Source organism: Branchiostoma lanceolatum, chromosome 15, assembly GCF_035083965.1.
Source record: "Branchiostoma lanceolatum isolate klBraLanc5 chromosome 15, klBraLanc5.hap2, whole genome shotgun sequence".
NCBI lineage: Eukaryota > Metazoa > Chordata > Leptocardii > Amphioxiformes > Branchiostomatidae > Branchiostoma > Branchiostoma lanceolatum.
The window spans coordinates 13384178-13410275 of record NC_089736.1 but is presented as its reverse complement, the minus strand read 5'-3'; the positions used below and the strand labels follow the sequence as shown (position 1 = coordinate 13410275).

Sequence of the window (26098 nt, the reverse complement as noted above, 5' to 3'; positions counted from 1 at the left end):
GGTTAGCCGGGATGTTAATTAAGGGAGGAAGAAGAAGAACTTTATTGCGCGACCATTGTAGCAGGTACAAAGTATGGCAACAACAGTAAATATAGAACAAGACATGAGTATGGAATAAAACTATTCACTACATCAAAATGACTATCTTAGGTTTTACATGATTCAAGTTTTCTAATTTTGAGTATCATTATTTTTTCTAATAACAAAACAATCTTTTATATATTTGCCTATTTTAACACTGTATGAGCTGTTGCATCTAAATATATAGTCAAATCTATCTGTGGCATTGAGAGTCTTAAAATCTGAAGTACTTGAATTGAGAAAGGTGAATAACTCAACTCGTAGGGCATCATATTTAGAGCATTCCATAATAAAATGAAACTCATCTTCAATTCGATTAGGACAGAATGGGCAAAACCTTTGGGATTAAGGGATGAATGCCCTCATTAACCCTATCCAGACTGGGGGGGGGGGGGGCTAAAAGTGCCCGCGCCAACTTTGACATCGTATAACTGCCGAACGACATACGCTAAGACTACCAAACTTTGTGACTTTTCCTAAAATTTGGTTGGCAACAATATTATGATAATTGTTTAAGTTGATCATTTTTCGTGTTGCCATTGAAACGGGTTTCTGAAAGGCATTTTATGCAAAAATCACTGATTTTTTTAAAACAATGATATTTCTTAGGTTTTCTTGCTCAACCACACTACTTTTCCTACATGTATAGCATCATATGTAATTAGATGTAACTTTCATGATTTAATATTCATAATTTATGCTAATTTGATGACGTAATCGGTCAAAATCCAAGATGACGGACCATTACACTATTTTGGGTATCAACAGGCGTTTCGCCTTCAAAATCGCCACTACGTGGCATTTTCTTTATCAGAAACATTAAGATTAACGTTTCTAATCTATTTTTAGTGTTTTTTGGGGTCATAAGTGGAAAAAAAAGTATTTTTGAAAATTTCAAAATGGCCGATCCAAGATGGCTGATCCCAAGGGGTCGCTAACAACACGTGACGTCTTTTAATGACAACGTAATATGTCTTGTTATACCTTAGAATTAACAATACATACTATTTTGTTTAATACCTTTAGATATTACGGGAATTCCCTATTTAGCCAATAAAATCAAATCAATTACGTCATAATTACGTCATGATACGTCATAACGTCACTAAAATTCTAGGAATTATACAACTTTACATGAACATCACTCCCTACAAATTTGGGAAGGATACATCATACCGTTCAGAAGTTATGAGGGGGGGGGGGCAGTCCCAGATATCAAAAAAAAGCCCAGTCTGGATAGGGGTAAAGTAGCCGGCTTATGAAACGTACTGACTCCCTAGAAGGCATTGAGATGCCAGTACACCAGTCTACACCATATTCCCTACAATAACTACAATTGATCCTGCAATAACTTGAACGAATGCTTCTCTGGGCCAACATTTGTTTATTTTTTAGTGTTGTAGGGATAGTTTTTGTTGCCGTCGGAATGATGTTTGCCATCGAAGAAAAAAATGTTGCGTTTAGTTCTGATACAGAACCTATTATAATGAACTATATAGCTTAATAGGGATTATTATGTTGAAATATACAGCTATTGTTTGTCCCAATATCATGGATAGTATTCGGAACATGGGTTGGACACATTTTTCAGCGGTTTAAAAAGTCGAAGTGTTATTACCTTATTTGTTGATTGTTTCTTTGTTAACAAAATCACCCAATACCTTGAGTGTTATAATCCTGATGATGATAGTATGGAAATAAACTCTTATCATAAATCATTTTTTTTCTTATACGTACGTGTATCTACAAGTAAGGCTACACTCAAGTATTATTGGATGATTTTTTCTCAAAAGTCTAGATCTGATGCAGTTTGGAAAATAAATGAATTACAAATTGAACATACAGTATGAACAATGCAGCGTTTAATTGTTGAGATCAAAAAGTTGCAACATGAAAATGAAAGTTACAAATCAATTTTTATCTTAACGCTTCCTACCTTACAATCTTTTTATTTTATTTTAACACAATACACGTAGACTTGGCTTGGTATAATTGAAGTAATTATAAACTTAGTTAACTTTGAACGACATACACAAATCACATTCGAAAAGCATATCTTCATATGATTTGACATGTGGTTATTCTGTAGCACACAGCATCTATGCTAATTAAATATATTTGGCAGTCAAACCTATGTTAAGTAACATTGGAAATTATTAGTGAAAAGCTTGCAGCACAGTTAAATTCAGCAAACCCCAAAATGCAAGATATGCATCACTATATCACTTGTGAAAAAGAAGCCTTCTATTTTGTTAATTTGGCTTTACCGTAGACATTTAGTACAAGTAATTTGCCACACCAAGTTGCACAGTTGACTATTACAGCTCACACATATTTTCCGTAATAAATCTGTAGGCAACACAAATGCATGTTGTTCTCAGTAAAAACGATATACTGTATATCTCTAATATCTCAGTTTGTATCCATCTGTGTTCTTAACGGCCAATTGATGTGACTATTCTGTTTCCATCATTTCATCCCCTCTCAATAAAGTATCACATTGAGGAAGAGTCACGAACGTCGGAAACAGTTCGCCAAATTTTTGTTCAGTGAGCTTACTCCTCGCATGTTCTACTATGCTGGTAAGTTTTGTGCCTTGCTCGAAATAACTAGGGCCATTAAGACGGATACCTCTTTTGTGCAACAGGATGGCATTCCCATTCTTGTCAAACCCTGGTGAACCAGAGGAGCCCTCTAACATAGAACGGGTTTGGTACGAGGCCGTGTCTGGGTTTACAAACATCACGTGTAAGACCGAGGTCTCATCTACATGTGCCATGTGAGCATAATCAAGCTGCTTCGGTCCCCCCGAAGGATGACCGATCACCACAACAAAGCGTGTGGCTTCAGAGATACTTGAGATAAATCCGCCCAAAGACGGGATTAGATTAGGGTCTGGTTCCGAATCCAGCTCTAGAATAGCGTAATCTAGCCCAGCTTCTGGGTCCCTACAGATAGGGTGTATGTCTGAGAAATGAAATGTATGCTCAATTTGATGTAGATCGAAAATAGCTTTGTACCTGCCGAAATCTCTTTCAGTTTTAGTTAGATGTAACATGCTCTGAAATACATGGTCACATGTCAGAATCTCATTTTTACCTATCAGAAACCCAGTTCCACGTCCATTATTTGGCCATTCTATCCTACACACAGCCATTTTACGGAAATGGATCTTGTCGTCCGCCTCAGAACTTATACTACAAGTCCGTTCGCTAGCAAAAGTCGTCTTCCACTCACTTATCTTCTTCAGCAGCCGCTGCACTTCGTCCTCTTCGTTGTCAAGTGGGGAGAGGTCAAGCTTCAATTTCGAGGCGATGAGGCGAAGGAACGTCCGCTTCTCCGCCGCTATGTTGGACATAAAACATCAATTGACCCTATTCAGACCTGGCCTTTTGTGATACTAGGACAGGTGGGGGGGGGGGGGGGGAGGGGGGGCTTTGAAGTTCTCCCCTTCGGAGCCCCGTAACTTCTTAACTACTTATCGACTTATCGTATGACCACCAAATTATTAGAGGTTGGTGTATCATATATATATCTGTGTCCTATACATATATTATAGGACACAACTTATTTACACATTTCAACTTTGGTGTCAAAGTGACGTAATATGACGTAAATATGACGTCATCCAGGATTTGATGAGGTTTGACAGTATGAGTTACCCAATGGCACAAATCGTCATGAAATATTATGTAGAGTGTTTTGAACCTTATCCCAAAACTTTATCGTTGATACCTGAAAGTAATGACATATATTGTCTGATCAATAAATCTAGTATCAGATTCCAAACTTTTCATATGATAACAAACAATGAACACGCCTCTTTTGGTTCTGTCTAGTGATCAATTACAAACGTCAGCCTCAAACCCTCCTTTTTCCAAACCCAAAAGTTAGACGTGTCACCTAACAAATTGTTTGTGATTTTAATAACATTTACTTCTTCCTTTTTCCAAATTTTTCCATCTAAACACTTACCATTTGGTGCTTCTTCTTCGTCAGTTCCAGACATTCTTACGCTTGGTGATGGAGAGGCTCTTGCTGGAGGTGTCTCAGTTTCAAGACGACTGTAACTACCACCCTGCGTTTTACTGTGACAACAGCTGACCTTCTTCCGACATATCAAGGTAACAATTAGGCCTACAATTGCAATTAAGAACAAGGACCCAGCAAGGCCTACTATCGTTTGGTACTTAGTTTCACACCCATGCGGCATGATGGTGACATCTATTATGGCTTTGCCACGGACTGAGGCTGGACTTTCACACTTGATGTCCCAGCCAAGTGACGGGTACTTCTCTACATGTTCTTTTAACCATTGGATGTTGCAGGTGCAGCGGAATATGTTTCCACTGCAGTCACACAGGTCTGTGTCCCACTTGTTGCAGTCACAGTTGAAAGGGTTATCGCCCAGGTGTAGGACGCTAATTCGTGATAACACGTTTCCGAATGTTGTCCAGAGGATAGATTCGATGTTATTTTGGGAAAGGTTTATGATCGAAAGGTTTTTGAATAATTCAAACGAGCCATGGATCGTCTTTACTTCACTGGATGAGAGGTCAACTCGTTCCAAAGATTCAAGGTCATACAACTTTCGAAGGTCAAGAACAGTTATCTTGTTGTAGGCTAGGTTCAGTGTTACTGTGTTCTTTGGTAAGTTTTTGGGAATGGTGGTAAAACCTTGTCCGCTGCAAAGGACAACCATGAAAGGTTGCGCAACACAAGTGCAGTTCACTGGGCAGGTTTGAATCGGCGTAAACCAATAAGCTGCAATCGTTACGTAAATAAGTAACATTGACAATGTGCCTGTATGTGGGCGCGCCATCTTGGAATCTATGAACAAAGGGTGACAAAGAGGAATTTTTTTTAGTAGAAGATTGTACCGTGGTCGACAGGTACAATGAGTAACACACACCTACTTCGGGTGTGCACACAGCTACTTTGGGTGTGCACATCCCTACTTAAGCTGCGCCCACGCCCCTACCTTTAAAGCGTCAACACACATAGGAGTGTACACTTTGGGCGCGCGTCGACACACTAACTTTGGCTGCGGTGTACACACATTCATAAGGCTTACACCCCTCCCCAGCAGTTCTTTTTATCAGGCCAAAGTTTACTCAGAGTTAAACATTAGCCTTTTTCGGCAATTACTAACATGTTTGCGTTCGTGTAAGTTGTGTAAGGAGGAAAGAACCATACATATAAAGGTAATATTTGTAAGCAAATACAGAATATTTCACTCAATCTCCCTCCCCGTGCAAAAAAGACTATTCCGAAATGAAATTTAAAAAAAACAAAAACATGTGCCATACACTACTGTAATGCGCTATTTTGTGTACCTTTCACTCCTGTGCCCTAGTTTTTCTAACCATATGGCCTAAACATGGTATGGGGTGCCTTGGACATATTTGAACAGGATTTTATTCAGGCTTTTTGCATAAGCCACTTCATAATAATTCATTTCTGGATTTTGGCGTATTTTAGACAAAAAATCTTCATTTATTTCAGAATTCAATTTAAGACTGCTGTGCTTATCTTATAAAAGAGCAAATTTATTAAACATTTCTTCTACATAGGGGTGGCAATGGAGGAGTCACGGGCAGTGTTGTAATTTTGTATGAAATTTAATTTTGGACTGAGGTAATAATCTAAAAGTCTATTTTGAGTGACAGTGTTTTGGTCTGGTATATCATACATGGAAATGGTGCTGGAAGAGTCTATTCTTGCACAAGGGAAATTCTCACACGGAGGTGCCCTTTTTTTAAAATTCCGTTTGGAACAGTCCATTGTTGCATGATGGAGTGAAATATACTGTATCTGCTTACAAATACCACCTTCTTAGTTATGTTTTCCCCACATAAGTTACACAAAACGCACACATGCTTATATTTGTTGAAAGCTAATATTAAACTCTAGTTAACTTTTGACCTGATCAACGACCGTTCCCTGAAAGTCCGGGGAGGGGAGTTAGCCTTACGAACTGTGTGTAAACCGCAGTCAAAACTTGGGTGTCGAAGCGAAGCCAAAGTTGGTGTGTCGACGTGCACCTAAAGCAGGGTTGTTGACGCGCCAAAAGTAGGGATGTGTGCACACCCAAAGTGGGTGTGTTCTGTTCATTGAACCTGTCGGTCACGGTAAGATTGTATATTGTACATATCAATCAAATTTTATTCCTTGAGAGTAAAGTGTACACACGATTGCCGTTCTTGTAAAATGTAGATCTCTTACAAAAGTAGACAGAATACACTCTATTGTATCTAATTTATCAACCTAGTGTACGAGTTGTAAAGCGTTAGTTACCTTGACATGTACAACTGGTTAACTACACGACAAAAAGTTCCGTCCACAATATCTGAGCAAAAAACTGACATACACACAATCTACAATTTACTATTGATTTGTAGCACTGCTACCTTGAAAAACTTACGATGACCCTCCCCGATGTCAACACTACGTTCAGACATTACCGATCGATCATTAACCACAAACTATGTTATCCAGACTCACCTTTTGAGTTGAAGATTTACTCTCCTGGAATTGATTACCCTGGAGTCTTGCTGTGCTTGAACGCCGTTCTTCTGTCTTAAGATGTAAAGCAACTATCACGTTGTACACTTTGCGTGTCCTTGCTTACAACAGAATGTCTATATTTGACTTAGATTACCTGTAGTCGGTCCGACTCAACTGTGCATGCCGTCACAAAAAGATCACATGACCGACAAGTACTAATGACCTTCCAGGGTCAATGTGGTTAGGTGTCATTAGGTTCGCGATGCTTGTTTGGCTGGGTGTTGACGTTGTTTTTAATACACATCTATACAACATCCCTTTACTTGTCAATATGATACCGTTGTTATTTGTGGTACTATTGAGCGAAATAACTCCCTCGGCGAAAGCTTGGCCCGTGTAAGAAATCGCGTCACCCACCCCCCACCCCAACCCCTCCAATAACAAAACACACACACACACAAATGTGTAGACCGCCGTTCTAGGAAGTCTGCGAAGGAGGCTACTAACAGATGTTGCGACAGCGATGTTGTAGCCTCCTGTTCAACAGAAAGGCGGCCGTCCCTCGGCGACACAACTCACTTGGCAACGAAATTCCCTTGAGAGAACCTTGAAATTTCGCGGTCAACAGCAAACCATTTCCGGCCTTTTCATGACATGTCAAAGGTGACGGTTTGAACCAGTATCATATAAGTACCAGTATCATACAGCACAGTTTTTGTAAGTCATCTAATATTAAAGGGGAGCGAAAAAAATGCAATGTTTTCATTCATGCCCTTAATTAGTAAACGTTTAACTGGTAGTGCAAAGTTCACAGATAAGGAACAACATGCCTATCATTGCTCTCTGCTGCATAGTACGGCTTGTTATAAGTTAAGGTGGGGTACAGGCATGCGGCAGCATATTTTCAACAAAAATATTTAGACAAAATAACCATCTGATTTGTTAGATGTATAGGTCTATTTTCATTATCTGGCATCATTTTCCTACATAGGTTATCAGTTTACCGCAAACTTCAAGGGCAAAGTTGCAGTTTCCAACGTCCTGACTGGGTGCCGATACCTTTTGGAACAGCCAGACCAATCAGGGGCCCCCATTTTGGCTATTCCCTCCCTCCCTCTGGAAAGCTGGATTCTCTGGCCCGGTTGTGAACACTGCTCTGACTGTCAGATAGTGTGTTTGCAGAGGTTATTGACCCGTATGTCACTGTTAGTGCTTGCATGATTGGGGAAAAAGGCAAAAAATGGCGATTTCGGGTCATTTTACGATTACTTAATGCCAATTTTATGAATACTACCCCTACAGCATGATTTTAAAGGCAAAAGTTTGACAAAACTGTATATGATAGGGCAGAAAAAGAAATGCTGTTCTGAGGTTTACCACCTGAACTTGAATCTCACGGGTGCCATTAGCATTTTGATACTTTAATAATGTGTGAGGGCCCACAGAAGGAGGTTCTCATTGAATTAATGAAAATTCACCAAAATTAATTTAAAAAGATATCAAAAAAGGAGCCCGTGAATTGACCAATGGCATTATTATGCATCTGTCCCTAACATATTAGCTTTGTACATTGGATCGTTAGAGAGGAAGAACCTCTTCTGTAAAAAGGGGCGTGGCCCTGTAATTGTTGACAAAACTGTATATGATAGTTTGCATAAAAATTTGCATAAATTATTGTCTTGCACAGAGGTACTTGGAGAAAAAAATCAAGAGCCACAAGTAACACTATATAGTATCTTCAAGACACCCCAGAAGTGCTGCCGCATGCCTGTCCCCCACTTTAAGGTCTCATTCATAAGTTTTTTTTCGCCCCATATGATTACATGTTATAATACGTGTTTTACATTGGCACGTTCGTAATGAAGATATAGAAAATGTGCCAATGTTTTTCATTCCATGTTGAGAACATTTATCCTAGATTATGTAAAAGAATTGACAACATTTTCACTACAAACAATTTCTTTTTATAGCAATTACAAACTGCACTTAGCTACACCCCCAAAAAGCAACTTTCCAGCTGTAAGCGCATGACCCCATCACACACAATGCCCGGGCTGTGTACCTCCGACCTCGCGCGCGGCTGCCGAACTTTGCCTGCTAATGTCTTCAGTTACAAACAAGCTTTCATCAGTCAGACGCTTGAGATCAGCAGGGCTACCTAAAAGGAAATATCCCACCGATATAGACACACACTCATGCAGCCGTTCATTTTTTGGGGCACGGATTCTTTTAGTACCCACTCGTAGTAATACAGGAATGAGACCTTAAAGAGCTGCATTCTCAATAAATCGATAGGTAACAGTGATATGAGTACCATTATAGCAGATATATAAAAAAGTACGTTACAATGGATATAAACTTTAATGATTACCCATAGTAGTTATCTTCGCTTTAGCACTATTTTGCCTCTTTTCGTAATCCGATACTTATGTCCATTCCGTAGCTCATGTAGTATGGTTAAGAAGTTGTTTTTCGTCAGTTTTTCAATATTTGACTTTGTTGCTTGAACACGATGGGCAATGTATGGCGGGATTTTAACTGGGGTGGCGTCATCTGGGGGGAACTTTTCTCCATGTACGTTCGCAGAGAGACTTTTGTGCTGACCGCTGAAAAGTTTCAGGGCTCCAAAAAAGGTTGCGTCATGATGCAGTTTGATGACACACCCATCACATGACATGTGCAGGTACACGCTGTTGGTACTGAACAGGTGAATGACACCTGCGGTAAAGCAGGTGTTCCAGGGATTCGTCTCCTGCATGTTCTTCCAGCATGTCAAGAAACGGTATGGGTTGTCTTCATCGTTTTTTACAACCATTACAGAATGGCTGGTTGCTGGCGATTTTTTGTCGTTAAACCAGGCCAGTAGTAAACCTGAAAATGGACATGTTTGTTTTTAGGGAGATATGGTAATTATTTGGACATGTTATAATAGTATGAAACAAATTGTATATACATTATGGATATTTGTTTCTGACTAAACACGGTGGTCTGTCACTAGTGTATTCTTTCCCGTTGCTACGCGCGTTCGACCTTTTTTTCAGGCACACATCGCAAAGGCCTGGCTTCAAATGTCAAATAATATCTCTTATTTTCATATTTTTCGTCGACCAGGAACAAAACAAAACTTTGTTTTGGGGGATTTTTTAATTTCTGATTCGTATAGTTGTTGATATCAACAAAGCTGTGAAAAAAAGGCATTTTTGGACATTTTTCGTGCTGAATTACCCATAATTATAAATCAAGGGCATTTTTCAAAAATCCCAAAAACGCAAACCTCGGGAAAACTGTTACGGTCATTTCGAGCCGTTAATGAGGTAAGGAGGATGCTTTTTGAAGCTAATCCTTTACGATGTTTGAACGCATGTCATGCCGCACGGATAGGGGGAGGGGTAATTGACACCGGCGTAAACAATCCTTCTAATATTCAAGGTTTGCAAAAACTACGCCAGTAGCTTCGTTACATGTTGGATGTTCACAATAAAGTGCCAGCATAGATATGGTCTCCAGGAAACAGGTACAATTTGTGAAAAAGGAAGTTTTTCTCCTGATTCGGGGAAAATGGGCCCGACCGCGCGTGTTTACAGAAAAAAAAACATGCAATGACCGCAGGTGCCCCAATTCGAACGCGCCGTCATTTCGAACATCATGGAACGGCGTTCGAATTCGGCTGGACAGGGGAGTTTCTGAGCATGAATTTGACCACCTTGAAAATCGACCTTCAAAAGTATATTTATTAGTTCATGTTAATAGATTTGTTATTTATTGTAACAAGGTGACAAGATACAGACTGAGCAAAAGTTCTAAACGGGAACTATGCGGCTCCAGATGTCTTGGATTGACATCTCAGTGATTGCCTCAGTGAAAGACGGAACAGCGGCGGAGATGAGTGAGTGACTGAGTGACTGAGTGACTGAGTCAGTGACTGAGTGAGTGAATGGGATGTCTTACTGAGAGAAAACTACTGTGCGATAGATGTCGGTTAGCTTGAGGAATGGGTCCATTCTACATGTATCAGAACAACAAAAAAAAGCAGTGAAACATTCTGTTTCTACTGATCAATGTCTATTTTAGTTAGGCATATCTTACCTGGCTGTAGATATAATAGTCACCCTCCTCCAAAACAGTCAGTATGCCGCTGTGAAAGCGGAACTTGTCGGATGGTTCAAACTGTTCCCATTGCTTTGTGAGGACAGTTTCATCACCTGAGTGAAGAAATATACTCTGTAGAAAAGAAACCCTTCAACTTGCTAGCATAATTTGTGGAGATAAAATTAAACACTAGAAAGGCAACATTTGAAGGAGCAAATGCAACATGTATCGCCCGTTTCCCTCCTCATGCAAATAGCGGCTGTGGCATCGAGGCTAACGTTTGTTGTATGTCTACAATGTTGGTATTTGAATTATTAATTGAATTGAAGACCAGTCAGAAATTGATCTCTCCCAATTTGAAACCCAATGCATGGATGGTCTCTTCCAGGCACCTATATCCATACTGGACCATTAAAAAAAATCACCGTGTTTACACCGTCGTGGACGTAGTTTTACCGACTTATACCATCGACACTTCACCAGCTCAACAAAACACACAGTGTGCACTCGTTCAAACCTTGCTGCATGTGTTTTGGCTCAGGGATGACCGAGATGAATCGATTTGAAGATATGACAGGAGGAGAAGAAGAAAGAAACATGACAGAAAACAATATGTACCGCCCATACCTATAGTATGGGCGATACATAATGGAAGACCCTTCCTTATTGGGTGCCTCATACATAATCTTGAAGTAGTGTATGCCAAAATGATAATGGGGTCATCTGGGTAAAGATCCAATGCACAACTACACCAAATTCCAGGTCCTTTTGTTTAAATACTAAGGCACTGGAGGCCTAAATGTACGTTTTTGGTCCGAAAAACCTCAATAAAATCGTTTAAAAGGCATTTTTGAAAAAATGAAGAAAAAAAAAAGACTGGGGGTATGCACTCACTCTACCTGCATACCAAATTTCAGCTCATTTGGCCAAGAGAGGACCGAGATGAATCGATTTGAAGATTCAACAGGAGGAGGAAAAAGAAAGAAACATTACAAACACAATATGTACCGCCCATACCATAGTGTGGCACGGTGGTCACGTTGCTAGGGATTTATCCGCGTTGTCATGAAAAAGTTTCCCGCCCACAAGCGGGGGTGCCATGAGCCGGGCGGTGTAAAACAACAACAACACAAATCTCGCTCCAGATAACGCATGATCCGATTATCGCACTAAGAAAAAAATAAATGCACATGCAAACTAAATTAGTTCGCTTTGTAAATATGTATAATATACGAGCTGACCGCGAACACGGCGCTTCAAATTACCCGCCTTTAACGCGTGTATGAATAGGTTGCTTTCGGTCAGTGAACTTTGAACCTTTGGACTTTTTGGTCTAATTTACGTCGCAAACAATGGTTTTATACATACTTAAGACTTTGAATCCAATTTCTATTGAGTAGTTTTTCATGTCTCAGAGATTTTAACTTATTTCGCCTTTTTTTTAACGTCTTCTCCCATAGTTCCCCATCGGCACAATAGAATCTTCTTTTTTTTCAAGATCGCGGCCAGATATTTGGCTTTCGGATGGTTTTTTGTCGAATTTTAGCGTCGGTATCGTGAGATATCGCCCAAATTACGAATATCACGCTTTATTTAGACTTTCACGTGGAAGAATGGTTATGTTCTGCAAAGATAATGAGCTTGTCGGTAAAGATCACAGTGCTTCACTAGCGTCTGTCATGGGGCGGTTAATCCAGATGCAAATGAGTGCGAAATACCTCCATTGTATTCGTCCCCCGGACCGAGCGCGATAATTACCCGCGAATCTCAACTACCAACAAGCTCAATGTACACATCCTCATCCAGTCCTCTCAAAAGAGCATCAAAAGATAGTTTATTTTTCAAGTTTCTCGTTGGTACTGTAAAATTAATCGCATAAGCATTATGCCATCGTCCAAAAAGTACCTCACAATTTTGTCTCAGCATGAGAAACTAGTGAAACATTGTATCGACGAGGCCGGGAGCGTTTGTAGAGACAGAAACCTCGATCAATTTCTAAGCAAAATACGCCTGAACGGTACCATTGGTGATTGAAATACACGTGGGTACAACAAAGAAAAAAAATACACGAATAAGACCCGCAAGTGTGTTATCTAAAGAAACCAGAACATGGCGTTGGTTTGTAAACAAAGAAAGTCTTGTTCTGCTGTCAAACAATAACCCTATATTCTCTTCCGTATTTCGCGTATTGAATTACGATCTTTAGACCGCCTTCTATTACAAGGCTGACGAAAATGATCTTGTTATTAGAAAGAATGTGTTTTAAATGTGTAGGACAGCGCCAGACACGTCGGTACATCAGTTCTATATACATAATAATAGCGTCCACAATGAAAATAGATTTTTAAACGTACTGTGCTTTTATACAGTTGCTGGAAAAAATACTGTAAAAGTACTTACGTTTCACTGTGTAAGTGTCACCTATGGAGTCTGTAAGAATGAAATATCTGGTATAATGTTATACGATCTTAAGATCATCATTTCTCTTTACATTCTTCGGTTTATCAAGTATTGATTTAATTGAATTATATTTTACTTGACATGGCAATAAAGCAGTTCTTAACAAACCTGACAAAATATTGTACTCTTGCAACTGTGGGTGTATAGTCACGTTAGTTGTAATATGTCATTAGAAAGGGGCACGGTAACGTTAATTGAGTATAATCTATATGCGTATTTACTTGTACCAGATCCCATCCTCATATCTAATGGTTGGTGGCTGTATTTTTTATATCTTATAAGCATATTCGCGAATGTTATAACAACGACAAGTACATCTACATATTTAGATAAATGTGGAATCATGATTTTGTTTTCAATCAAGCAACATATTGTGGAGAAGTCCTGCATTACCCAAAGATACAAACTCACATGTAACATGGTCTAACCTGATGCAGCTTTAATGTGTGCCCAATTAAATGAAGTCACTTCCATCGACGACAATTTTTCTCCTGTAAATAGATAAGAGATGAAGTAGCGTTTAGGCATGCAGTAATTAATATATATTTACAGGTTTGCGATAGCAAAACCTGTTCTGTTTTTGCTTCCAAGGATGGGGGCCGCCATGTTGGATGTGACCATTTTATTACGAGGGGTGTTTTTTTGGTCGCTAATGTTGGGTGTGACCATTTTGACGGAGGGGTGTTTTTCTTGCTAGTTTTCTTTTTTTGACTTCTTGCTAACGTTTTTCTGGTTTTGGGTTGGGTGTGACCATTTTTACTGGAGGGATGTTTTTCTTTGCTAATGTGTGGGTGTGATAGATGGAAGTTATTAATGTGTTGGTGTTGTGACTTTGCCGTTGGTACAAGTGGTTTTTGTCGCTAACGTTGGTTCCCTATATTTTTTCCTAGTTTTGGGTTAGGTGTGACCATTTTGACCGGAGGGGTGTTTTTTGCCACTCATTGTAGGTGTAAGAGATGAATGTTTTTAGTGTGGTGGTGTTGTGACCTTGCCGTTGGCACAAATGGACACAAGGCCCACTGTACTAAAGGACGAGCAAGGTCCACTGAGCATCATGTTGTTGTGGTCTCGTCGAAAAGTAAGGGACGACAAGATCCCCAACGATAGAGGGTTGATATAGATTTGTTATTTAATGTGATGTTGGATTAGAAAGTGTTGAAATCGATAATATTTGGGGTGGTTTTTGTCGCTAACGTTGGATCCCTATATATATTACCTAGTTTCGGGTTAGGTGTGACCATTTTGACCGGAGGGGTGGTTTTTGCCAATCATTGTAGGTGTAAGAGATGAATGTTATTAGTGTGGTGGTGTTGTGACCTTGCCGTTGGCACAAATGGACACAAGGCCCACTGTACTAAAGGACGAGCAAGGTCCACTGAGCATCATGTTGTTGTGGTCTTGTCGAAAAGTAAGGGACGACAAGATCCCCAACGATAGAGGGTTAATATAGATTTGTTATTTAATGTGATGTTGGATTAGAAAGTGTTGAAATCGATAATATTTGGGGTGGTTTTTGTCGCTAACGTTGGATCCCTATATATATTACCTAGTTTCGGGTTAGGTGTGACCATTTTGACCGGAGGGGTGGTTTTTGCCACTAATTTTAGGTGTAAGAGATGAATGTTATTAGTGTGGTGGTGTTGTGACCTTGCCGTTGGCACAAATGGACACAAGGCCCACTGTACTAAAGGACGAGCAAGGTCCACTGAGCATCATGTTGTTGTGGTCTCGTCGAAAAGTAAGGGACGACAAGATCCCCAACGATAGAGGGTTAATATGGATTTGTTATTTAATGTGATGTTCGATTAGAAATTGTTGGAGTCAGTAATATTGGGCGTGATTGATCGGAGGGATGGTTTTTGTTGCTAATGTTAGCTTACGACCACATCAACGATAAAGAAATGACACAGAAACAAGGATTCCCGCACACTTAGCAAGGTGCACACTTACCGTCATAAAACTGACTGATTGTGACTTCATAATGTTGGCTAATTACTACGATCCTTACTGAAGGTCTCTATTGCTCTTTTGACCTAAACTTCCTTGCCTTTGAAATCTCTTGTCTTTATACTGTCTAACTCTACTCACAGCATTGATTACTTTATCTCTTTGCTGCAGTTCACTTAAACAAACGAATAACCGTCAAAGACGTCAAAGAATGATAATTATGGCACAACAATAGCAGACTTATTTTAAAGTAACCGTTCCAAGTTTGGTTAGGAGTTGCACTGTAAGTTCCTGGACATAAGTGACGGAGTGAAATGTTACTGCAGCTTGCAATTGCATACACATTCGTATGGGGTTTCTACCATTCGTACATCCCGTTTGATTTCAGCTGTCGTCGGTCAGGTTAATCACTTGTATTTTCTTTGATATACATACAAAATCAGCCGATAAAATTTGCACACTGAAATAAACAATAGTATAGACAATACGTATTCGTTTAGATGAAATAACGTGGACAACATGTGCACGTCAGCGTGTGAATTCTCAAAATCGTGTCAGCTTTTCTCTGGCTGTAACAGCGCAATCATTTGGCTGCACATGGCTCTGATGCTGGTCCGGAATCCCCCCTCCCCGTGGCCTTCCTCCTTCATGTTCTTGGCGACTCTAGAAGTAGATGGTTGATTCTGTGGAGAATTTGAACATAAATATGGATGGCATTGTGTCTTGGGACAAAGGAAATATTTTGATGAACCTTCGTGGTCTGAGAGAGTTGAATAAATTGATGTTAGAATTTCTACGGTTCAAAGAAAATATTAATCTGATTTAGTACACCCATGTGACACACTTACTTACTCTAAGTCTTCCTATAGTATGTATGGCAAGCCGGAGACATGAAATGTAATGATTCATGTCAAATAGTTTCCTATAGTTGAAAGTTGACGATGCTGTCTCATGAGCAGTTTCCAAAATAGTCAAAATCTGATCAACAACAAAAATCTACACAGGTAAGACGATTGAAAGTTACATAGTATATGCAGACGATATATGAACTGTTTTGCATTATCTATGCAAATTGGACATTCATTTGAAAAATCAACATTTAGTTATGCATGTTCTTAATTGACATATCCAAAATATGTGTGGAGACTTACGTTTCTCTAAAGCCCATATATATATATATGTCCCCTAGAGGCCTGGTGTGCCCCAGTTTTGGGACAGAAATAGTCAGGATAAAAAAAGGGGTTATCTAAGCCAATTAATTGAATACGGACGTGAGAATTGCAGGTACAGTTATCTGAAAAGTGACATTTCCATAAATTGTATGAGATTGGGTCATGCATACAGATTGCCGACCTGAACAGGATGTTTCTCTTCATCTGGATTACACATATGACAACATTTACGGATCAAAAGAAAAAATACAGATGATTTGTTCATGTTTAGTATGAATTATGCAAAATAACGTTTGGATTTGTATTTTTTCGATATCAAGCGATGTCCGTGTTCTCATTCCTTACACATGTAACACGATTTAAAACCCTATAATGAATGCATATGATTAATGAACTGTTTTTGCATTATTTTCATTTGCAAAATTAACATTTAGTTTTGCAAGTTCTTGATTGACGTATCCAAAATATGTGTTGTACAGGTACTGTTGTGCGTCGTTTGGAGACTAACGTTTTCTCTATAAACCATGTCCCCTAGGCCTTAAGGTCTGGTGTGTCCCAGTTTTGCGACAGAAATAGCTGTGAGAATAAACAAAAAGGGGTTATCTAAGTCAATTCATTGAATGTGGACGAGATAATTGCTAGCACAGTGATATCTGAAAAGTGACATTTCCATGAACTGAATGATATTGAGTCATACAGATTGACGACTTGAATGGAAAAAGATATTGGATATCCCATGTTGTTTCTCTTCATCTGGATTACACATGGGACAACATTCACGGATCAAAAAAGCAATACAATACAATACATTTTTAGTACGAATTATACAAAGCAACGTCTACTTTTGTATAAAAAAACTTGTGTGTCCCAGTTTTGGGACAGAAGAAGTCGTGAGAATAAACAAAAAGGGGACGGGGACGGATACGCAAACGCACGACTGCTGTGAAAAACATAAACTTATCTGCGAAATTAATAAAGTGAGTCCCAAGTACCTTACCTGAGCTCCTTAGTTCCTCCCGCGCCTTTGTCGCACATCGGTCTGCCTTTTCCCACCTATCTCGGTTACTTGATTGTATTACGTACATTCGTTTTCCGCTCACGATCTCTTAACTTCCGCTCTTCAGATGCTGGCTTTGGCTACTTCTTTCTCACCATGTTGTCATGAGAAGTTAGAACTCTCTATAATCGCTAAAATGAGTTGTTTTCTAACACACACAAAAAAACTGTTTGTTCTCAGACGTCTAGACACCATTGTAGCTGTGACCTTTCTGCTCGCTCTGCCTCAGACGGAAGACCACAAGGCCGGTCATGTAACTTATACCCCCATCGGTGCATCCATGTTGCCGCTAGAGCCCTAGTGTGCCCCAGTTTTTGGGACAGAAATGGTCAGGATAAACAAAAAGGGGTTATCTAAGCCAATAAATTGAATACAGACGTGAGAATTGCCGGTGCAGTTATATCTGAAAAGTGACGTTGCCATAAACTGTATGACATTGGGTCATACAGATTGACGACCTGAATTGGAAAAGATATTGGATATCCCACGATGTTACTTTTCATCTGGATTACACGTGTGACAACATTTACGGATCAAAAGGAGAATATAGATGATTTGTCCATCTTAAGTATGAATTATGCAAATAAACGTTTAGTTTTGTAATTTGTCTATATCAGCGATGTTCCTGTTTACTTTGAGTACACAGGTAAGACGATTGAAAGTTAAATACTATATGCAGACGATTTAAAACTGTTTTGCATTATTTATGCAAACTAGTCATTAATTTGCAAAATTAACATTTAGTTATGCATGTTCTTAATTGACATTTCAAAAGTATGTGTTGCACAGGTACTAGGTGCCAGTATGCGTCGTTTGGAGACTTACGTTTTCTCTAAAGCCCATGTCCCCTAGAGGCCTGGTGTGCCCCAGTTTTGGGACAGAATAGACGTGAGAATAAACAAAAAGGGGTTATCTAAGCCAATTTATTGAATACGGACGACATAATTGCCGGTGCAGTGATGTCTGAAAAGTGACATTTCAATTAACTGTATAACAATGGATAATGAAGATTGACGGTCTTAATTGGGAAAGATATTCGATGTCCCATGTAGTTTTTCTCAACTGGATTACAAATGTGACAACATTTACGGATCAAAAGAGGAATACAGCTGATTTGTCCATTTTAAGTATAAATTATGCAAATTAATGTCACACGATTGAAAGGCCTACAATGAATGCAGATGATTTATGAACCGTTTTGCATCATTTATGCAAATTAGACATTTATTTGCATAATTTAGATTCAGTTATGTATGTTTTTCATTGACGTTTCCAAAATATGTGTTGTAGTACTTATACAGGTGTGGGTATGCATCGTTTGGAGATATTCGATGTCCCACGTTGTTTTTGTCATCTGGATTACACATGTGACAACATTTACGAATCAAAAGAGCACTACAGATGATTTGCCCATCTTAAATATGAATTATGCAAAACAACGTTTCCTTTTGTAATTTTTCGATATCAAGCGATGTTCCTGTTTTCTTTATTACACATGTCACAAGATTAAACGTCCTATAATGTATGCAGATGATTTATGAACTGTTTTGCATTATTGATAAACATTACATAATCATTTGTAAAATTAACATTTAGTTTTGCATGTTCTTGATTGACGAATCCAAAATATGTGTTGTGCAGGTGCTGGTATGCGTCGTTCGGAGACTAACGTTTTCTCTATAAACCATGTCCCCTAGGCCAGGAGGCCTGATGTTCCCCAGTTTTGCAACAGAAATAGTTGTGACAATAAACAAAAAGGGGTTATCTAAGTCAGTTAATTGAATGTGATTAATTGAGATAATTGCCGGTACAGTGACATATGAAAAGTGACGTTTCCATGCACTTTATGATATTGGGTCATTCAGATTGCCGACCTCAACTGGAGAAGATATTCGATATCCCAGGATGTTTTACGGACAACATTTACGGATCAAAAGAGCAATACAGACGATTTGTCTATTTTAGAACGAATTATGCAAATTAACGTTCACTTTTGTAAAAAAAAACTTGTGTCTCAGTTTGGGGACAAACATAGTCGTGAGAATAAACATTAAGGGGACGGGGACGGACACACACACACACAAATACACACACACACACACACGAACGCTGTGCAAAACATAACCTTCTCTGCGAAATTAATAAAGCGAGTCCCAAGTACCTTACCTGAGTTCCTTAGTTCCTCCCGCGCCTTTGTGGCACTTCGGTCTGTCCTTTTCCAGCTATCTCGGTTACTTGATTGTATTACGTACCTTCGTTTTCCGCTCACGATCTCTTAACTTCCGCTCCTGAGGTGCTGACTTTGGCCTCTTCTTTCTCACCATGCTGTCACGACTTTCGACGAGAGGTTAGAAATCTCTATAATCGCTGGAAATGAGTTGTTTTCTAACGCAAAAATGCTGTTCGTTCTCAGACGTCTAGACACCATTGTAGCTGTGACCTTTCTGCTCGCTCTGCCTCAGAAGGAAGACCACAAGGCCGGTCATGTAACTTATACCCCCATCGGTGCATCCATGTTGCCGCGGCCTGGAGAAGTCATTAATTCACACTAGAGTCTGGGAAACAAAAGCGAAGCAGATGTCGGGTGGAAGCTCTATTAAATACTGGTACCGGCATTGCAGAAAGTTATACTAGTATTCCCTTTATGGTCCATGCTACAGCTAACATATGTCATGTTTGACCTGTAGGTACATTTTGGAAAGTTGAATACACCGAGATATGAATTATTCTAATGAGGGCCTCATGTTTATAATTTATGTTGAGCTGAAAATTGATATCCAGTCAAACTTCCCATCACAATTGTACCATCCCAACTTTGTCATGCCATTTGTGGTCTATATTGCCTAAAAGACCTAAAGTTTGGTCAGAACAAGATATAACTTTGACGATGCATTAAGGGCAAGGGTAACGGATTAAGAGCTAGGGTGATGGATTAAGGTTATGGTGACGGATTACGGGTAGGCATGATGGATTAAGGGGAAAGGTGACGAATTCGATTCTCTGGTGACAGATTAACGGCTATGGTGACGGATTAGAGACTAGGGTGATGAAATAAGGGCAATGCTGAGGGATTAAAGGCCTTCGTGACGGATTAAGGGTTATGGAGACGGATTAAGAGCAAGAATAGCTTATTAAGGTCAAGGGCAGTGGATTAATATCTAGGATGACGGACTAAGGGTTATAGTGACGGATTAAGGGAAATGATGACAGATTAAGGGAAAGGGTAACGGATTAAGGGCTAAGGTGACGAATAAAGGGTAAGGATGGTGGATTAAGTTAAAGGATGACGAATTAAGGGATATGCTAACGAATAATGGAATACAGTGACGGAAAAGGGCAATGCTGAAGGATTAAAAGCTCTCGTGACGGATTAAGTATTATAATGATGGATTAAGGGCAAGATTGACGGATTAAGAGTTATGGTGACGGATTAAGGGTTGTGGTGACGGATTATTGGCTATGGTGACGTATCAACGTTATAATGACGGATTAAGGGCTCGGGTGACGGATTAAGGGTTATTGTGATGGGATAATGGTAAGGATAACGGATTAAGACAAAGGGTGATGGAATAGGGTTTCTGGTGACGGATTAAGGGTTATGCTATCGGATAAAGGGTTATGTCGACGGATTAAAGGTAAGGGTGACGGATTAAGGGAAAGGGTGACAGATTAGGGTCCCTGGTGACGGCTTGAGGGAGTTGCTGATGGATAAAGGTTTATGGCGACGGATTAAAGTTTATGGTGACGGATTAAGGGCAAGGGTGACGGATTAAGGGCTATGGTGACAAATTAAAGGTTACTGTGACGGATTAAGGGCTATGGTGACAAATTAAAGGTTACTGTGACGGATTAAGGGCTATGGTGACGGATTATTGCACTTCACAAACACTATGCAGCGCAAATGACAGCTTCTTCAAAAGCACATGTTTTACTAATGTAAAATACCATGCACTTTCTTGAAAATGTTGCATTTGTACTTAATTCTGCGTCTGTATCTAAATGGGTCAATTGGTACAACCCCCCTTAGACGTAACATATTGACCTCACGTGTGAACAACTGAGACTTATAATATTAATACTTTGTATTCATTATGCGAATTAGGCTCTGTAATTGTTATTTACAGATCTTACACCTGGCATACATGTAAATAACATATCTTACATGTGTCCAAGTCCTGTTATAGAAGATAGCGGGCTTGTAGGATTTCCTCATTATTTATGCTAATCAGCTCCAAATCTGAATAACTTACATTGCATTATGTTCATCTTTGTCTAAGCTTCATGGATATCTGTCTTTCCTTTATTCTGCAATCCTCTTTGAAAGATTTGAACAGAAGTTCCGAAGCAAGCTGCTAAGGGGCCAAAACTTACACCACGTCTTTCTTACAAAAAATTCAAAAGCGGGGTGATAATGCAAAAGTCCATTTTTTAGTGAAAATATTCTTGACCTATTGCGTTTTAACTGAAGGTATCACCGGAAGAGCTCATTCTGCAAAAATATACCGTTTCAGAACAGTCAGTTTTTGCAAGGGAGGGAGATGAAGTGAAGTATTCAGGCATTTCAATAATTTGATTGCAAATGTAACCTTTCCAGTTATGTTCATCTCTCCCCAGATTAGTTACACTAAAACGCAAACCTGTTCATATTTGCTGAAGCAGCTAATATTTATCTCTAGTTATATTTGTATCTCATACGATGGGATAAAAGAGTATCAAATGGTATAGAAAAATGAGCCTCACAATTCTACTCATGCATATTATACTAACTTATCTCACAGTGAACACCGTTCCATCCGTGTTCACACTGGCATATGTAGTGGCCCACACCTTCAATGCAGGTTCCGTTATTCTGACATGGGTTGGAGTTGCACTCGTCCACTGTGAGAAAAAAAGCAGATCGAGGTTAAGGATTTGACGTAGCCACCGATTGTTGTAGCTGAATAATACGAGGCACTGTATCATAGTCATCGTATTAAGAAACTAAGACAATAGGATAGTAATGATCATCTTTTTCATTGATATGCAAGCGCATACCGTCCAAAATGAAAGGTAATGTCAATTCAGACGGAAGGAGGCTTAAGATATACAACTATCTGTTTGGTTAGTTAAAGCCCTCTTTCCACTAGACGGCGATTGCTAAACATCCATACATCGACCAGCATTGTATTTGTGTAATCCTTGATGTCATGATGAAAGCATGATACAAAATGTAAAAGCATGGTTCAAAAAGCAACAAAACACACAAATCGTAGTTGAGTGATCTCTCAAATTAAATGTACATGTACACGTACATAGCAGCCTGCAGCCTGGAAAAGAGATATCCTACAGATGCCTATAATGATGAAGTAGTATGAAGTAATAGCGGTAATCTACCATCACAAACAACCCCTACGTCATCGTCATGGTCACAGTCGTTGTCTTCATGTTTGTGTGGGCAATCCAGGATGTTGGACTCATTGCCGATGCACCTTACATCACTGAGCAAAATCTGTCCGGAGCCTGGGCGGAAGTCAGCGGATATTGGAATGGCTCCTTTGTATCCGAGATGCCTGCAGAGTACGTCTGCGGCATGAATGTCCCAGCCTTTGTTGCAGACAGTTCCCCAGCCACGCCGTACTCTGTAGAATTCCACTCTGCCTTCGTTCGGTTTCTGGCCACCAGACAGTCGAAACAAAAATCTGGCTGTGAACGTGAAATGAATGGATGTTCTTACTTGCCGAGATAACGTATTTTAAGAAAATTAATGTGTAGAAATAGATCGATAGATTGATAGAGATATAAATTGTAGATAGAGGAAGAGAGAGGGAGAGAGAAATGGAGTTTGAGGTTAGCTAGAGTATACTGTAGACGTGTGTCCCAAACACACAGATTGCAGCATGAATTTGTAGCATAGACTTTGTCTTATATTTGACAACTTACTCAAACATTTAAGTCTAACTGAGTGACCATCCTCACAGCTCGTATTGGCTGCCACCATCTCGCATTGTCCAAAGCTCCGTTCTCTCCCCCGGCAGGACACAACAGGAGACCATAATGTTTCATTTTGACCTTTATCAATTCCGGAGCTGTTGATATGAAATGTAAATTTGACGAAAGTAGTTAATGTGCGTAACGTGGTGGCGTGCAGTGCCAGTGGTACGGTTAGCATTCTTATTTGCATTACGCCCGCGCTGTATTAGTACGAATGTACTGTATGCGGTTTCAATCATTTTGCTCTGGTGTTACTAGTGATAAAAGCCGTGTTTGAAGAGATCCACACTTGAAACACGTCACACGTATCAATAAGGGAAGGGCTTTGGTCAGCTGTGCCGTTGGTCACAACGAACAGTCCCATGCCATGCCTATAGGGATGGGGTCTTTACACAACTGGGTGATTAGGGGTTTAGGATAAACAATAGATACAAAAACAAAACGCTGCTTCGCGCAATACTTCTATTAATGGCTCTTAAAGATTGAAGTAGTTTGTTATGCTCGAACGTAGTCATATTTTCCTCATAATATTCCCATATCATATTCCTCACATCCATGAGGACGAAACGATGGAAATGTTCTTCATCAAAATGATAATCACAATACACGTAAGTAATAACGAGTACGCACGAGAGGTCGGATTTGTGTTGACACGCCACGTCAGCTTCTTGTCTTCCAAAGGTCCTGTGGCAGACATGTAACCAGCGTCCTCCCACTTTGACTGTTAAGTCCCCGTCAATCCGATGAACATATAGTGTGAACCCAAAGTGCTCCTGGTGGATGAGTCTTACTGGAGCACAAGATAGTAATTGCACAGTCAAACCCATCTCACAAATTCTGTAATTTTAATAAAACTCAAGACAAAAGTTACTTTATGTCATTTTCAAAATACGCTGTTCTTTTTTCTTATCAAAAAGAATTCTGAAATTAAGATAGAAAATGTGTTAGGCCATACCATCCTCTATGGTCTCCAATGTTGTTGTGTCTGATCTTCTCTTCCTGTTCTGATGTTCCCTTGGAGAGGATGGCAAAGCTGGACCGTTGTAAGGACGCTGAAAGAATAATATAAAACACATTAGACTTATTTTGCATGCATAAAACACAAATACGTACTAAAAAAAGTATAAATATGTCCATAAAAAACAATGGGTTTCAAATGGTTGAAATGACAAGAACCCAAAACGCTGTGGGTTTCCGTCAAAGGCATTGAACAGTGCATATGTTGTATATCTAATAGCAAAGATGAGCTTTATGACTATAGAAAGGTCTTTGTCAAAGAAAAACGTACTTGTTCTTTCATATTGTTGCCATTGACTGTAGCGGAATGCACATTCGTTCCGTCAGACATCTGTAGTTCTGTATGATGTCCAAAACTCTCTTCTGTCGAAGTCTCCTCGCTGGCAGAACCACCCTGCTTGGCGAGTTGTCCCTCCACGTACGCTAACCTTCTCGCCAGGTGTATGCAAACAATACTGTTGACAGTCAACAAACACAACGACAAGATGGCGACCCAGCAACATTTATGCCTGGAGCCTTTAGCGTCAACTACAGCATAGGAGTACGGGACGTTTCCTCCTTTCTTCGACATAGCTGCAGGTGTCTCTAGCTCTCAATCTAAACAGGTTCTCTCCTGTGAGACGTTTTCGCGCAAGTGTTTTGGTTGACAGAGGGGCCCACTGTAAACAGTACACCTGCCGAGTAACGTTACCTTTCACCGGAGGTGGCTACTGATTCTCAGGCTCTTTTAGGGTGTAATGGTTACGGAATTCTAGCAAGAACAACGACAAAGGGGATTATAAACACAAACTGTAGTTGGATCAGTTTCTGCCATAGAAATCACTGTCAAAAGACTTCCGGCTGGTAAAATCATAAGAATGATTCCTTGTCAAAAAACAGTAGATACTTGGTCTCCCCTGTAATATCCTCAAATGTTTGGCTCCTAACAAAGCAAAGGTATTACTCCAGTCTCACATGACAAGAGGGCACAGAGGTCACCTGCCCTTATTGACAGAGCCTTTATAGACATAGTTCGTTGCTGTGTATGGCCTTCGAACTTACAAAGAACGTAGTGGCAATCGATGGTGAAGAAGATCGTCAAAATGGTTCGAAACATGGGATAAAGTTCTCATCGCCATCCCACACAGGAAAACTAAGAAAACATACATAGTCGATCTTTACCCGCATATCCTGAATACATCCTTACAAACATTGTCGAATCATAACCGCAAAGTTGATCTTGAAAACGTTATCGATCGTGACATGCAATGCCTTACACATTCATTCTGAGCTTGATACAAGTGTTTCTCTCGTCAGTGTCACACATTTGTTTCGCCTGAACACAAATTTTCCGATAGCCACCCTTTCTCGTATGTACTTGGCCGTATCATACTCGTAGTGCAAGGCAAGCTGCCCTCTTTTGAACTTGTGTTTGTAAGAACATTTAAAGTTGCTGCTCTAATACAGAAACTAAACATAATCTGAACATATTTGGAAGACTTTTATGCGAACATTGAGACTAATTATAAGCTGTTGATACGGCTTGATTTTAGTTACAATTGTGCATACCTCAAACTGTGAATATAATCCACGACTTCATAACTTCGCAAAATATGTTAACTTATTCGAATGATGCTGTTGTCGTTCCTAAATTATTTTAGAACATTCACGGACAAATCCATTTTGTTATGTGTGTTACTGTTAAGGATTCACCCATCAATAAACAGGGGTGTTAACAATAAGGGCAGCTCTTCACCTTTTAACGTTTGTAGTCATGTTTGAGTTACATGTTTCAATAAAGCATGGTCGACAGCATACA

The 26098-nt window shown here is 39.7% G+C and overlaps 2 protein-coding genes and 1 long non-coding RNA gene across 4 annotated transcripts; all 3 read right to left on the bottom strand.

Moving 5' to 3' along the window:
• Nucleotides 1-1934: 1934 nt before the first annotated feature.
• Nucleotides 1935-6957, bottom strand: LOC136421255 (uncharacterized). Its single transcript, XM_066408487.1, has 3 exons — nt 6586-6957; nt 4057-4911; nt 1935-3426 (listed from the first exon to the last, which is right to left on the bottom strand). The coding sequence occupies exons 2-3, from the start codon at nt 4901-4903 to the stop codon at nt 2537-2539; spliced, it is 1737 nt and encodes a 578-aa protein (XP_066264584.1). The 5' UTR covers nt 4904-4911; nt 6586-6957; the 3' UTR covers nt 1935-2536.
• An 82-nt stretch (nt 6958-7039) lies between these two features.
• On the bottom strand, nt 7040-24985 carry LOC136420266 (uncharacterized). The gene is made up of 10 exons (XM_066407117.1): nt 24572-24985; nt 24239-24335; nt 23914-24073; nt 23573-23654; nt 22687-22963; nt 22081-22191; nt 13566-13628; nt 13078-13107; nt 10675-10790; nt 7040-9459 (listed from the first exon to the last, which is right to left on the bottom strand). Exons 1-10 carry the CDS (start codon nt 24869-24871, stop codon nt 9403-9405), a joined length of 1293 nt encoding a protein of 430 aa, XP_066263214.1. The 5' UTR covers nt 24872-24985; the 3' UTR covers nt 7040-9402.
• On the bottom strand, nt 15057-20078 carry LOC136421268 (uncharacterized). Of its 2 annotated transcripts, XR_010753409.1 has the most exons (3): nt 19566-20043; nt 16765-16832; nt 15057-15767 (listed from the first exon to the last, which is right to left on the bottom strand). It is a non-coding gene; the product is annotated as an uncharacterized lncRNA (long non-coding RNA). The 2 variants fall into 2 exon arrangements; XR_010753410.1 differs by lacking the exon at nt 16765-16832 and having other exon boundaries at nt 19566-20078.
• Nucleotides 24986-26098: the final 1113 nt, after the last annotated feature.

Excerpts from the sequence above, each read along its gene's own strand:
- LOC136421255 (XM_066408487.1), bottom strand. The coding sequence starts at position 4,903 with ATGGCGCGCCCACATACAGGCACATTGTCAATGTTACTTATTTACGTA. Across the intron at positions 3,427-4,056 it reads CGAAGAAGAAGCACCAAATG|CGGCGGAGAAGCGGACGTTC; the intron begins GTAAGTGTTTAG and ends TGTCCAACATAG.
- LOC136420266 (XM_066407117.1), bottom strand. The coding sequence starts at position 24,871 with ATGTCGAAGAAAGGAGGAAACGTCCCGTACTCCTATGCTGTAGTTGAC. Across the intron at positions 13,108-13,565 it reads ACACATTAAAGCTGCATCAG|ACTCCATAGGTGACACTTAC; the intron begins GTTAGACCATGT and ends TCATTCTTACAG. Across the intron at positions 9,460-10,674 it reads ACTATTATATCTACAGCCAG|GTTTACTACTGGCCTGGTTT; the intron begins GTAAGATATGCC and ends GTCCATTTTCAG.